Below are 13,542 nucleotides of genomic sequence, written 5' to 3' on the forward strand. Positions count from 1 at the left end.
TGACACTGATAAAAAAGGCTTCTTTACAGATAGACACGGACACACACACACACACAGCACATTCAAAAACATATACACTAACCTAACATATTCTGGTTTTTCATACTATATTTGAAAAATGTTGACTCTTAGCCAAATGTTGTTAGAGAAAACATGCTGTTCAGTGTAAAGAAATTATAATAAATCAAGACACACTATGACTGGGAATGGCTGCAGTCTCTGGTGTCTTACTGTTCTCCTTTTTCTTTATACAATCTAATTGATTAAACCACACTTGCACTTCAATAAAACATGCACACACGCAATTAAATTTAAATTTCCCTTTAATTAATTTAAATGGTGGCAGCAACTCGTGAGATTGTGTAACTCATGCTGTGCATTTTCTATGCAGCATTTAGTTTTGCTTATACGGCTTATTGTGGAAGCTTGTTATGTTACTCTAGAGTTTTTGTCATTAACTTACATGGTTTTAAAGGTTTTGTATTACTGTACCATGTAAATTATAACATGCTCATTGATTGGCCACTTAGAATAGTAGAGTCGTTACTATCATCACCGGGAGTGTCATCTCATTACGTTTATTAAATCGTTAAAAAAGCATACTGTAAAACATTATTAAATTCAGATAAATATATTGTATCCAAAATGGCTTTCATCTCCATATTTAAAACCTTAATGCCTTTTTCTTTTTCTTTTTTTTACCAAAACATTGAACTGCAGGATACAGCAAATTAAAACGTGTATTTAAAAATACAAAATATTAACATTCACACATGTGCGGATACAATACATACACACATACATACATACACATACACACATTGTGTCGCAAGGTTAAAGACATTGCCCTGACATCAGCTTCCCTGTTCATGTATGAGAGCCCACACAGGCAATTATAATCACACACACACACACACACACACACACACACACACACACACACACACACACATACACACACACACACACACACACACACACACAGTCACTAGGAGATTTTGACCTCTGCACAGTCGCCATAGGGTAAAACAAGGGTGAGAGATAACGTTGTAAACAATAATAATTAGCAGTTTTTTATGCTGGAGGTAAACCATCTTAATGAATGTTTTACAAAACACTAATTAACCGTTTACCGAGTAATAAAAGCACAGAAGCCTAAAACATGATTTATTCTACTTTTATTATTTCTTATTTTATTACAGTAAATGTTTCCCAGTGTGCCCTTGCGATTTATTAGAATGATGATTTTTCAATATGCTAATGATTCATTAATACTATAGAGGTTGCTGCATTGAAGGAGTCTTTTGTAAGCTCACCAGGTCATGTGTTAAAGCCGTAAAGATCTCTCTGAAGGACTGTATGGCTTTTGTATAACAGCTACTGACATAAATAGTAGTAAATGCTTTTTCTAAAGGTTGACTCCATTGATTTTACACATAAAGGTCAGTTTACTCATCCTCAAGAGTACTGCTGTGCTTAGCCTGTGAAAACAGCTGTATAATGTCTAAAGTGGGTCTGGAGGAGCTTTGTCAAGTCTGAGCAAATAACGCTATCGAGTTACATTTTGCAAAGTAAAGCTGTTGGGATATCTTGTTTTCAGGATATTTTGTTGCATCAATTTTGACCATTATATTTTGCGTTATCATGCTAACACTGAACATGGTAAACAATATAGCTCAAAGCACCACTGCTGGGCTGTTGACTCTTAGACTTAGGGAAGTGAAATATTAAGTCATTAGAATACCACTTTAAAGCAAAGTCGGCATAGAAAGGTTTTCATCTGAAACGTTAACCATTAATAACCAAAACAAACAGCGAGTTGAAGTCCCTCCTCTTTCGGTGTCCCCCACGAGACCTTTTTTCAAAAGAAATGTGTACGATAGTACGATAGAGACAAATCCTTTTTTGATCCTTTTTTAATTGAGCCATGAATAACACATATAATGTTTTCACAATTTAAAAGATAATTTTGCAAGTCAAGAAAATCACAGTTGTCATAGTAACATTTAGTTTTGTGTGAACCCGTTTACTACATCTGTCACGCACAATATACGCCACCAACACTAGCTAGCTTGTAAGATATCCCAGCACAAATGTAACATTATCTTACCTTATGTGTTTTATCCTGCGGCTCTTGGTGTTTTTATCTGCCAGGAAATAAAAGAAGGAGCAAAACCTGCTGCTCGTTTGAATACATTCCAGTATGAAACAGAGGCGTCGTAGGGTGTGATGTCACTTACACGACTTTTGGGTGTGTAGTCTTTCTTTTTACGACAAACTGGGACTTTGATGACTTGCAAAACGATCTTTTAAATTGACAAACATCATATGCGTAATTCATGGAACAATTCAAACTGGATCAAAAAAGTATTTGTCTCTCGCCGTTATTTAGCGTACATATTTTTACCAAAATAATCTCCCATGTTGGTCCACCAAAAGGTGAAGGACTTCTTCTCGCTATAAGCAAGTTAATGTTTGTTACCACTAAAAATTGCATAAATATTAATAGTGAGTACTTGTGAAGGGTTCAAAGAAGAAAGGAATCTCAACACAACTTCTTAAACTAGTTTTTATTTAGGAAGTGAAACAAAATGCCCAGTGTTGTCTTTGTGCTTTACATTGTTTCAAACCACCGCTGGAGGTCCCAAAAAAGCCTCAGAGGAAGAACTCAAAACAAAGCAGGAAGCTCCAGAAAAAATCGTCATCATCATCATCATCATCATCATCATCATCTTCTTCGTCACTGTCACTCTATACAGATCTGTAGAAATAATCGGACTCCAAAGTCACATCAGTGCTTATTTACAAGGCCTCTTGCCACAAAATAGTTGAGTTTTCATTCACTCTTAAAAAAGGTGTGGTGAAGATGCTCTCACACAAATATGTTGAAAAATGACACACTGTGTAAAGAGTTCATTTATACCATGTGTCACTTTTAAGCATATATTCATGTGTTATTGGCGGACAACACAGCCTGTGTTACTTCAGCATCTTTGTTGTTGTTGTTACCTTTGATTCATCATTGTAGAAAAAGGAGAAAGAGGTTGTTATTTCTAAATACAAGGCATTGTCTACCTGAATCTAAACTCTTTCATTGTGCTACTATCTTTGAACAAAAAAAAAGTTGTAAGATATAATTCGTAACAGGAAGTGCTTTTATATAAGAATAGGTAAACTAGCTTGTGGCTATAGTAGGCTACAATAGTTCATAGTAGAATCTAAGTGTTTGTCGATGCACTCTGGTGCTGAAATATTGACCAAATGTCTTCTTCTCTTTCTCAACAATCCTTTTAATTGCATTGGGGATCGCCACAAGAACCTCACAACAGCCGGAGATGATAAAAAGAGAAACAACCTGAAATTTAGCAGGCGGTGTGTTAGCTCCAGGAGTCCTCACATGGAGTTTGTGAATATATGTCTTATGTAGAGCCAAAGAGCAAAACTGATCTTTTGATGGTATTTAAACTGAGAACAGAGCTCACTCATTTTGACCAACTCATAAAAGGAAATTTAATCTGTATCCCAGATTAAAACTTCACAAAGGACAAACATGGACCAGCTCGAGGACTACTGAGTGTCAAAGAGCTCCACGTTCAGCACCACAGCTGTTGTAAAGTTGTGTTTCACCTATTCAACAATTCAAACCAGGAACATAGAAAGTACCAAGACTCTCAATCGTTCTTGTTCTGGGTTTTTGTTTTCATTCATGTTTCAGCACCAGAGACCTACGGTAGTACCTTCTACTTTCTACAATATTTTAGAATAATAATACGAGGCAGGCAGTGCATAAACCATGTACAAAAAGACCCATCCCGACCCAACCCAGAGCCCTCCACCTAGAGGAGTTGTGCCATCTGTGTGAATCCCTGGAAGCACCAACAGCTCCTAATGCTTACACAGACACAATTGCCAACAAGCTAATGATGCCAAGATAGGTTTGTAACTAGGAGGCAATTGTTTTAGATAATATTACATACTAAATCAGCAGAGATTGGAAAACTAACTCTCTGCTCTTGTTAATTCAATCTGTTCAAACACTTCACTTTACAGTCACAGAAGTCACTGGAGAAGGTCTCAAAGAATCACAACAGTGTCCCAATTCCTCTAACATACAGAGCTCTTAACCCAACCCTCCATATTTAACACTAACTTGGTTTGCTAACTCCCTGAAATTTCATTTCTCATAACTACATAGAATAGTGGTACTTGAAAAATCAAGATTTTACAAGCAGTTATGACTCTTCAAAAATATCATGCATTATTGCTCTATCGGATATGAATGAATATTGCCCAAGACAGAAATTTGCTTAATTTGCCTGTTATCTAAGAGGTTTGGCAAAATATCCCAAAGATTCATAAAATTGGCATAGATTCCATTATTAGGCTATTGTTATTTTTTGCATGCAGTAGTTTTTATAATTAAAGTGGCGGACAAAAGTAAAAAGGTATTCGGTAATTAGAAAGTGTCAAATGCTTTGGCATATTTGTAACAAAGGCAAAATATAACAAAGTAAAGTGCAAAATCAATACATCTACAAAAACATGAATAAATAAATTAGACAATAAATAGACACATAAAAAAGACCCCAAAGCTGAATACTGTGTGGCCCACTGGCAACAGGAACACTATTTTACAACACTTGAGAAAGGTTTGACCTTTTGAGGAAAATCTGGACATTTTTAATGTCTAAATCGTCATCTGACATTGACAAGTAAAAATAAATAACATCAGATTTCAGTTGTAGGAAAACACTGTTTGTTAAGGAAGGTGGCTCAGTGGGAGTTTTCAGCCATGGAAGTCCAGTTTGTCTCCCTAATTTCCTCTCACTTTCCACTGTTTACTCTCAGGTAAAGCACAAATGCCAAAAACATAACTTAAAAAAGAAAAGAAAACTGCTTGTATGTCTGTGTCCATTTGAGACATTTGGTTTAAAGAAAAATCCCCAAAAGATGATTTCCCCACTTGAAAGGTGTACCTTGCCATACCGACCATGTTATGGAAGGTATGTACATTATCACAGATCAGTGTGGATGTGTCAGTGGTCAGCATAGTATACAGTAGGCAAAGCATGTCAGCAGTGTAAAGGAAAAACTTTACAAGTGTTTTGTTTACTTGCAGAGAACAAATGCCGTGTGCTTTCTTCTTTTGATGCTTTATCTCCTTATAAGTTCAGTCCAAGCTTTCACCAAAAGCAGGATAACAGATGTATCCTTAGATTATGATTTTGTTTGTTTTTTTAAAAGCATTAATATATGAAAGTTCATTAAATCTCTACAAAGAAAACTGAAGATGTGATTCATGCTTTAAACTCGCTGTCACAGAAAGACAGAGATGGGAGAGGACTTGTGCTTCAGTGTTGTTTAGTCATAGGTTGAACCAAAAAAATGTGGGACAAGGATAGATATGGGCATAAATAGATCTAGGTATCTTCAAAAATGATGAGCTAGATGTGCTGTGCTTTATTTATCTTCACAGATACTCAAAACAGCCTCAGAAGGGGACGTATCCGTATATCGAAGCAGGTGGCAATCTAAATCAAGCGTCGAAAACTTTTTGCTCCACTTCCACATGAGGAAAGAAGAGACAAAGGAGGGATTAGAGGGTCTTGATACAAATGGACATGTTCTTAATCTATTTTGTCTATTAAGCGTCATGGTCCTTGCAGAGAAAACACTCCATCCTTGCAGTGCTTGAGCATACTGGTCTTCTTGTTGGGGAAAGCAGGCAAAGTAGAGCGTGAGGCCAGTAAAATCTGATTTAAATCAACTTTTCAGAGCCCATCATTCCCCCACTGAGCTCACAGGTGAGAAAGCCCCCTTGAAGCATGCTGACTCATAGTGCTTGTTCAGGTAACTCTTGAGTGCAAACGTCTTGTCACACCGTTTGCACTTGTAGTGCTTGAAGGCCGAGTGCGTCTGCATGTGAGCGCGCAGGTTCGACCGGTCAGCAAACGCTTTGCCACAGTGCGCGCACCCAAACGGCTTCTCACCCGTGTGCGAGCGCATGTGGCCCTGCAGCAGCCATGGCCGGCTGAACGCTTTGCTGCACACGTCGCACTTGTGCTTGAGGTCGTGGGTCAGCAGGTGCATGGCCATCGCAGGCATGGAAACGTAGACTTTCCCACATGTGGGGCACTTCTTGGCCATCTTGCTGTCTATGCTCCTGTGCGTCTGCTTGTGCCGGCTCAGGTTGGAGGACGTGGCGTAGGTTTTGCCGCACTCGCTGCAGGAGTGCCTCTGAATGGTTCCTTTGGGGTTTCCTGTGGATTTCCTCCGTGACCGTCCGTCCATGATGAAAAATGCATCCACTGTGTAGCCATCGCTCACGGCTGCGTCCCCGTTGATGTATCCACCAGCTGATGATGAAACCTCAGATCTCGGGCTATCCGGCTGGTCTGAGTCGCCGTGGACATCACCATGGATTCCAGAATAGGTGTCGTCGATGTGACTATAGATGATTGCCGGATGGCTAGGGGAGGGTACTTTAGAGATGACAGGTGACTCACTTCCCGCCATAACATCGTATGGGGATGGACTAAGATAATCGCTGACATAGCCTGTAGAGAGAGAGAGGAAGAGGGTAATCATTTGACCTTGACAGACATTAACTGGAAACTGGTTGGTTTTAAAATATTTACAGAGAAGCTACATGAGTGCTACTAAAGTGATACAGAAACCAGAAAGGGAAAATGCAATACAAGAATCATTACGTCTTTCCTTTGACATTTTAGAATTAACAAGCCTCTCCATAAAAACTTTTTCACAATGTCACTATCTTAGTATCGTATGGAGCCCACAAAGTCCCGATATCACTTGCACTGTACAAGACAGTAATGTTACGTTGCCTCTGTATAACAAGGTTCTAAGGTTTTTCGGGTTTTTGAATATTAGGTACCTTTGTGGCCACAAGAGCGCAAACACAACCTGTAAGTCGGGCTATTAGCCAAAGTGCTGCAATGACTTTGAATATCTTTACAGGGAGGCTACATGAGTGCTATAAACTTGTGCTTGAATTACTTTTATTCTCAGAACCCCGACGTATCGACTGCTAACAATACAATTAAAAAGATTTATTATAATTGTAAAAACACAAGCCATAAATCAAACTCAAAGTTCATTCATTATTCAGAAAGCTTCACATGTTGTCTCTTGATAATATTACCGATTACAGCCTGCTGTTTCTAAATATCAATTGGACCCCCCAGGATCATATTAACAACATGTGCATTATGATTTAAGATGAACTTTTGTTTTCCCATTAACACTTCAACCATGCGAGACAAAAGTGGACACAGGAGACACAAGTCAGTTCTTAAGATACACCCACACTCTGAGAGGTTTTGTCTAAAGCACAACCATTTATATAAAGCAGAGAAGAAGATGGGAAGAAGCAGGAGAAGTTGAGGTATTTATAGTGGTAGTGAAGTGCTTTTATGTCTTTGCCAGCAAGGAGGACACTCTTTCCTCTCAGTGGGAAATCTTTATTTTATTTTTCTCTTCAGTGAGCATACTCTCCTCGAGAACTGCACCTTTCCTGACAGGTCTACTGCTGCAGAAAGTCACACCTCTGAGCTGTCAGAATGTCAACTGCTGTACACAGATTGTCTCTATTACAGCAGCCGGGAGTCTAGTGCTTTGCTCAAGGGCACCCTGACACTGATAACTGTGCATTGACTAAAACTTTTCAGTATTTCATTATTTGTTGCCATGTAATGATGTCAGCTGCATCATTATTTCTATTATTGGTTTCTACACTCAACAGGCCGAAGTCCAACAGACACAAGGAGAGTCTGAGAGCTAATACCCCCACAGCCATGACTCCTGTGGATCTACGCCGATCAATAGCTCTCCATTTCAATTAGCACTCTGTGAGCATTTAGACACAGGCAGCAGAGGAGATACTATTGCTGGTAATATAATTTCATGATGCAGTTCTGAGAAAAGCTCAGAAGTCGGTCGATAATACGATGAGAACAAGAGACGGATAGATAGAGGAGGAGAGAGGAAAGTGAAGTGAGATGAGGGATGGCAAAGAAAAAAACAAGGAAATGGGGCAGGAAAAAGAGTTGTGGCAGAGTGAAAGTGGTGTTACGCCAAATATGGTGGTTATGTGGTTTGGCAATCTGTTTACAGCTCTCATGCTGATTTAACATTTTGAATTCAATTAAGATGGAGTAATAGAGGAGGACAGATATAGTGGAGGGGGAGGCAAGAGATTGGGAGTCGGAAAGAGGTGGAGGGAGAAAAGAATCATGAATCATGAATATTCAATCATTGCACTCTGGAACAAAGTACTGTGTTTGTGTGTGTGTGTGTGTGTGTGTGTGTGTGTGTGTGTGTGTGTGTGTGTGTGTGTGTGTGTGTGTGTGTGTGTGTGTGTGTGTGTGTGCCTGCATACATGTGTGTGTTGTTTTATAGAGCATGAGTAACTTAGAAATATGACCCAGCGTTCATTTTTAACCCTTATTAAGAACAGCTCTATTCTATGAAATTTTGCAGCACTACATAATCCCTCAAATGTGCAGCTTCCCAGTAGAACAACATACACTGGACACTGACCTTCTCCACTGGAGGGGTCACTGCAATCAAACTGTTACTAGAATACCTTCACACCGCCTGTATTTTTTGTCCATCATTTTTGCTTGTTTAAAAATAACACATTCTCACATTGTGTCATGTTTACACCTACTCCAAAACTAAAAGTAATTCAAGTTCTGTCTCACTGTGCATGTTTTCTTTGTACAACTATTTTTATCAACATATTTTTCTAAATGCATACAAAAAATACATACTTTGTGTGCAAAAAAAGTATTATCAGCTAAATATATTAGTAGAATAAGTATCAAAGGTAAAATAAATGCTCAATGGCAAAGTGCCTGACATTTAGATATTTATTGTGTTCAAGCAGACATTTTGAACAACTGCTTGATATCTTCCCAATAACCACCATAATACAAAGCCTAAAACCAGTGTGTTGGATTGATGGGAGGACATGCTCAATAAGGACTAATATGCTGACTCCTGGAGAAAATATCTTGTACAGTGAGAATCACTTATCCCATGTCCCAGTGTGTATCATGTCACCTCTTCTGTAGCTGTTTTTGTTTACTCTGCTGTGAAGGTAATTGCACCAGACTGAGTTGTGCCTATGTGAATGACAGGTAGCAAATAAAAACAAATCCTGGTTTAGGATGCAACATTTTAAAGATTTAAACAGTGTGTAGAGCTGGTTTCTCACACAGAAGCTTTTTCTATGAACCCTGCCAATTAAACATGATCGTTCCCCAGTATCCTCTTTTTTTTTAAAACTGTTTCGCGAGCCGTAATTGCTGAATGTCTCAACGTCTGGGTTCTGTCTCTGCTTGTTTGTCTTTGTCTCTCTCCAACGGTCTCCGTCTAGCTTTGTCAACTCTGTATTCATTTCAAAGCACTTTAGCAGCATTAGAGCTGATAGCTGTTCTAAATGCTTATTAAAGATTAAAATACTCTGCCAGCCGTAGCCATCCTTCTTTTATGTGTCTTTGAAATACAGACAATTAGAAAGAGAGAAAAAATGGAGAGAGCGAGAGGGGGGGGGGGAGAGAGGGGGAGAAAAGCTGCAAGCTACAATTTAATTTTTTGATCCAAACCAGCAGTAACTGACACACACTTGTGTGCTTTGGACACTTGTAGGTCACTGACTGCTTCCTCTGTGTGTGTGTGTGTGTGTGTGTGTGTGTGTGTGTGTGTGTGTGTGTGTGTGTGTGTGTGTGTGTGTGTGTGTGTGTGTGTGTGTGTGTGTGTGTGTGTGTGTAATGATGTGCACTCAGCTGTGCAAGCTGCCTGGGAAATGTGCCGAGTTGACAGAAACACAGCAGTGTGTGTGTGTGTACATTCATGTGCGTGTGTTCGTGGACATTTGTGTGTCTGTAACAAGCTGCAGTTGCTCCAGTCAAACTCTTGTTATATTTATAACAAGGGATAGCAGCCTCAGTCTTTACATGTTTGTCTCACTGCTGCTGCTGCTGCTGCTGCTGCTTGCTGCTGCTGCTGCTGCTGCTGCTGCTGCTGCTGCTGCTGCTGCTGCTGCTGCTGCTGCTGCTGCTTGCTGCTGCTGCTGCTGCATGTTTCTCTGTTCACTCTGTCATCAGAGCACCTGGGATCTCTTCATCTCACATTGACCTTGGTACAATGTGAAAACAACCAGGTTGCACTAATATTGTTGAACACTTCCCCCTCTGCTGTGTGACAGCCACAATCTTTTCTCCAGTTCTTTAAAGCGGCATTAATGCTTTGTCTGCCACTAGGGGGCAGAAACAAGCAGACAGACACACAATGCTAGCAAATCATTGCCTTATAAAGGTGAAATGGCCAATGTGTGAACAAGCAATTGTTTATTTATGCATTTAGCAGACACAGGGCAACATAACCATTCAACTGTAGTCATGTTTTTTAGCAACCAAAGTCCAAAATTCACTCTCCTTTTTGCTCCGTTTTGGTCACCATTAGCTCTAATTTGCTGAACACAGAGTTGATGAGAGCATGGACCCATTACAGTAAAAGTAAAAACCAAAACGATGAGCTAAAAGAGGCTAATAAGCTCCACAAAGCTGCACAATTCCTCTGTGGATTTGTGACTGCAAGTAACTCATCTAACATTGCATTGCATTTCATCTATGTGCTCATTTGTAAATATTAATACAGCTTCAACATAAAAAGGCTGCTAACTTTGTTGAGGTCCTAACACTTAAGTGCACAAATCTCCCGTTGCACCAGAATAAAAAAGAAGACCATTCTGTGTGTTCAGAATTATATACCGCGTGTAGCTTTGCAATCTTGTTGAAATCTTGGAAAGAGACTCATAGCTGTTGGAAACAACATGATTTGAATAATACACTGGGCAACAGAGAATCCCACTGTATGTGTGCTGGGGACATGATGTATAAACATAATTATTTACCATAGTTTTGTGCAAAACATTTCAGCTCTCTGGCTCCCTGTTGCTTATCAGCATCGACTTAACTTTGAGACTCGCAACTATGCTGAGTTATGTGGCATGCGAGTCTATGTGGCATCAAGATTAATTTCAGGATCATAAGAGTGTGGGAAAGCCCAAATGTGAAAATGTTACAGGAAATTGAAGAACTAATGGAGTTTTATTTGTTGTTTTATAAGAAGTCTCCCATGCCGGCACAACATAAAACATGGAAATAATCCAGCTTTGCCAAAAATTCCCATTTGAAAACATTGGATTTCAAAACATGTTTGATGTCATTTCATGCATGTTTTCAATTTACCACGGAGTGTATATGTTATCTATATATGGGAAGTGGGAAATTTTGCATTTTCACAAGATTAGGGTTGTTTAGCCACTGAGTCAACAAGAATCCAACCGGATGAGGTACATCAGAGAAACCCCTGATCTCTTCTGGTCCTGGTCTGTTCAAAGGGTCAATCTGTATTTATTATATTATATTTCTTAAACAAAATGTGTCTCTTTTACAGTTCTGAGCATGGGGGGTTCAATATCAGTAGGTAGAAGATTTCCTCACTTCCTGACATCTCTCTGATCTGCTTCTCCACATAATACTGTTTCTTGGAAATACTCTTCGCAAGAAAAAGACATTTTCAATGCCTGTGATTCGTCTACTTTTGGGTTGCGACCGGCGTTTGACCCTGTAATACCTTTTTCCTCATCCTTTAGAAACAGTCATGACTAATGCTTTAACTCTGGGGATAAAGAAATACCCTGGATAATGTATGGCATATGTGTGTGTGTGTGTGTGTGTGTGTGTGTGTGCATGTGTGTGAGAGAGTATGTGTGGGTGTGTGTGTGTGTGTGTGTGTGTGTGTGTGTGTGTGTGTGTGTGTGTGTGTGTGTGTGGGAGGGTGACTAACCTTTGTCATGATGATGGAATCGCAGACTGAGGGCTTCTCTTCTGCTATGACTATATGAGTTCTCAAGCGCTGAAGCCGAAAAATCGTCCAATTTGACTTTCTTCACCAAGAAAGACCGAGGCATGATGGGACAGTAGTTGTTCCTATACTTATACAATAAACACACACTGTTCTTCTGTCTTCCAAACACGCTTCGAACTTGACCAAAACCTAAATCTGAAACTCTTAAAAGCTTGATTTTTATTATTGTGTACTCCCTGGTTTCAGCTACTAAAGGTGCGTTCGCTTCCTCCAATCAAGAGAGGACATGGCTTTTAAAGATCAGACAAACCAAGCACTCCTCACGCGCTTCTGTTTTTTAGGATACCTAACATTTACTTTTGCTCAGATTTTTGTTTTGGTCCTGGGGAAAATAGTCTGTTTTCCTTCCACAGCTCGCCACTGAAAGACCTGTAGAGTTCTGAAAGGTCAAAAAATTAAAATATATATAAATCAGTTCCAGTATTGGCTATTGCACCAAAGACAACACATTGCCTTTTTCTTGGTTATTTGTTTTATTCCGTGGCTTTAAAAAAGAAAGCCAGGACAGCTCCCAGACCAGTGCTTTGCGTGCTCCTAGTCGGTCTCGTGGTTTCAGCACCGGACAGCTCTCCTTCGGGGCGAGACTCCCTTTCTCCGCGTGCCACAGCCAACCGCCACTGTCCGTTCAGCACCAGAGAGAAAAGAGAGAATAAGAAGTTTCCGAAGCTTTGATATTAGCTCAGCAAGAAGCGAAATAATATCCGGTGGAAATTCCCAGCAGGTGAGTCAACTCAATCTGGATTTTTTTTCTAGCCGTGCCCGTGGGTGAGTTGTAGATTAACGGAGAGAAACGAAGGTTGAAGGTGTTCAAAAAGACAACCGTTGAGTCCAGAAAACGTCTCGAGGGCAAGAGTTCTCGTGAAACAAATTGAGCCAAAATGTCATCACAGTTCCTTAACAGTTCCTGCAGTTAGAAAACCAGATCCTCGTCGCTATATCTATCTTTCACTCTCTCCTCCTCACCTCCTCTATGACTCTCTCCTCTCTCCTTGGCGCGTGCGGAGCTGCGGCTCTTTCTGATCCAAGAGATCAGCTGTTGCGGCTTTATAGGCAGAGAGAGAGAGAGAGAGAGAGAGAGAGAGAGAGAGAGAGAGAGAGAGAGAGAGAGAGAGAGAGAGAGAGAGAGATGGAAGTGCTTAATTTTATTCATCTGAAGAAGAAAAAATAAAAAGAGCATCTTGTGGGACCAGCAGCGACGCGCTGTGTTGGCCGGGGAGAGATTTAATGAGGTGGTTTAAAGTGCACGCTCACGCTGACTTTTATGGCAATGGAATTAAAAGGAAGGAAGGTTGTTTTGCTTCCCTATCCGATCCTGTTAGGATGCACGTGGTAAAGTATACATTAGATTTATACATGTACAAAAAAAATGTCAACAACTACAACTACAATTTTTGGCATTTATATAAATCTTTTCGTGGTGACTTGCAGTGAATATAACTGTGAAAGGCCTACACCAACATTAAATTCAATCAATTGTTCATGCAGTTCATGAGTCAGACTACTATCACACAGACTCCGAAGCAAATCTTTTACAAAACTGAAGTAAGAAAAAAAAGAGGATTGTTGAGGATTTTCTGACAGTGG

The 13,542-nt window shown here is 39.8% G+C and overlaps 1 protein-coding gene across 1 annotated transcript; it reads right to left on the bottom strand.

Moving 5' to 3' along the window:
* Positions 1-3,788: 3,788 nt before the first annotated feature.
* On the bottom strand, positions 3,789-12,931 carry LOC115015339 (transcriptional repressor scratch 1-like). The gene is made up of 2 exons (XM_029442522.1): positions 11,878-12,931; positions 3,789-6,557 (listed from the first exon to the last, which is right to left on the bottom strand). Exons 1-2 carry the CDS (start codon positions 11,999-12,001, stop codon positions 5,782-5,784), a joined length of 900 nt encoding a protein of 299 aa, XP_029298382.1. The 5' UTR covers positions 12,002-12,931; the 3' UTR covers positions 3,789-5,781.
* Positions 12,932-13,542: the final 611 nt, after the last annotated feature.

The sequence above is a fragment of the Cottoperca gobio genome, chromosome 11 (genome assembly GCF_900634415.1).
Source record: "Cottoperca gobio chromosome 11, fCotGob3.1, whole genome shotgun sequence".
NCBI classification, from domain to species: domain Eukaryota; kingdom Metazoa; phylum Chordata; class Actinopteri; order Perciformes; family Bovichtidae; genus Cottoperca; species Cottoperca gobio.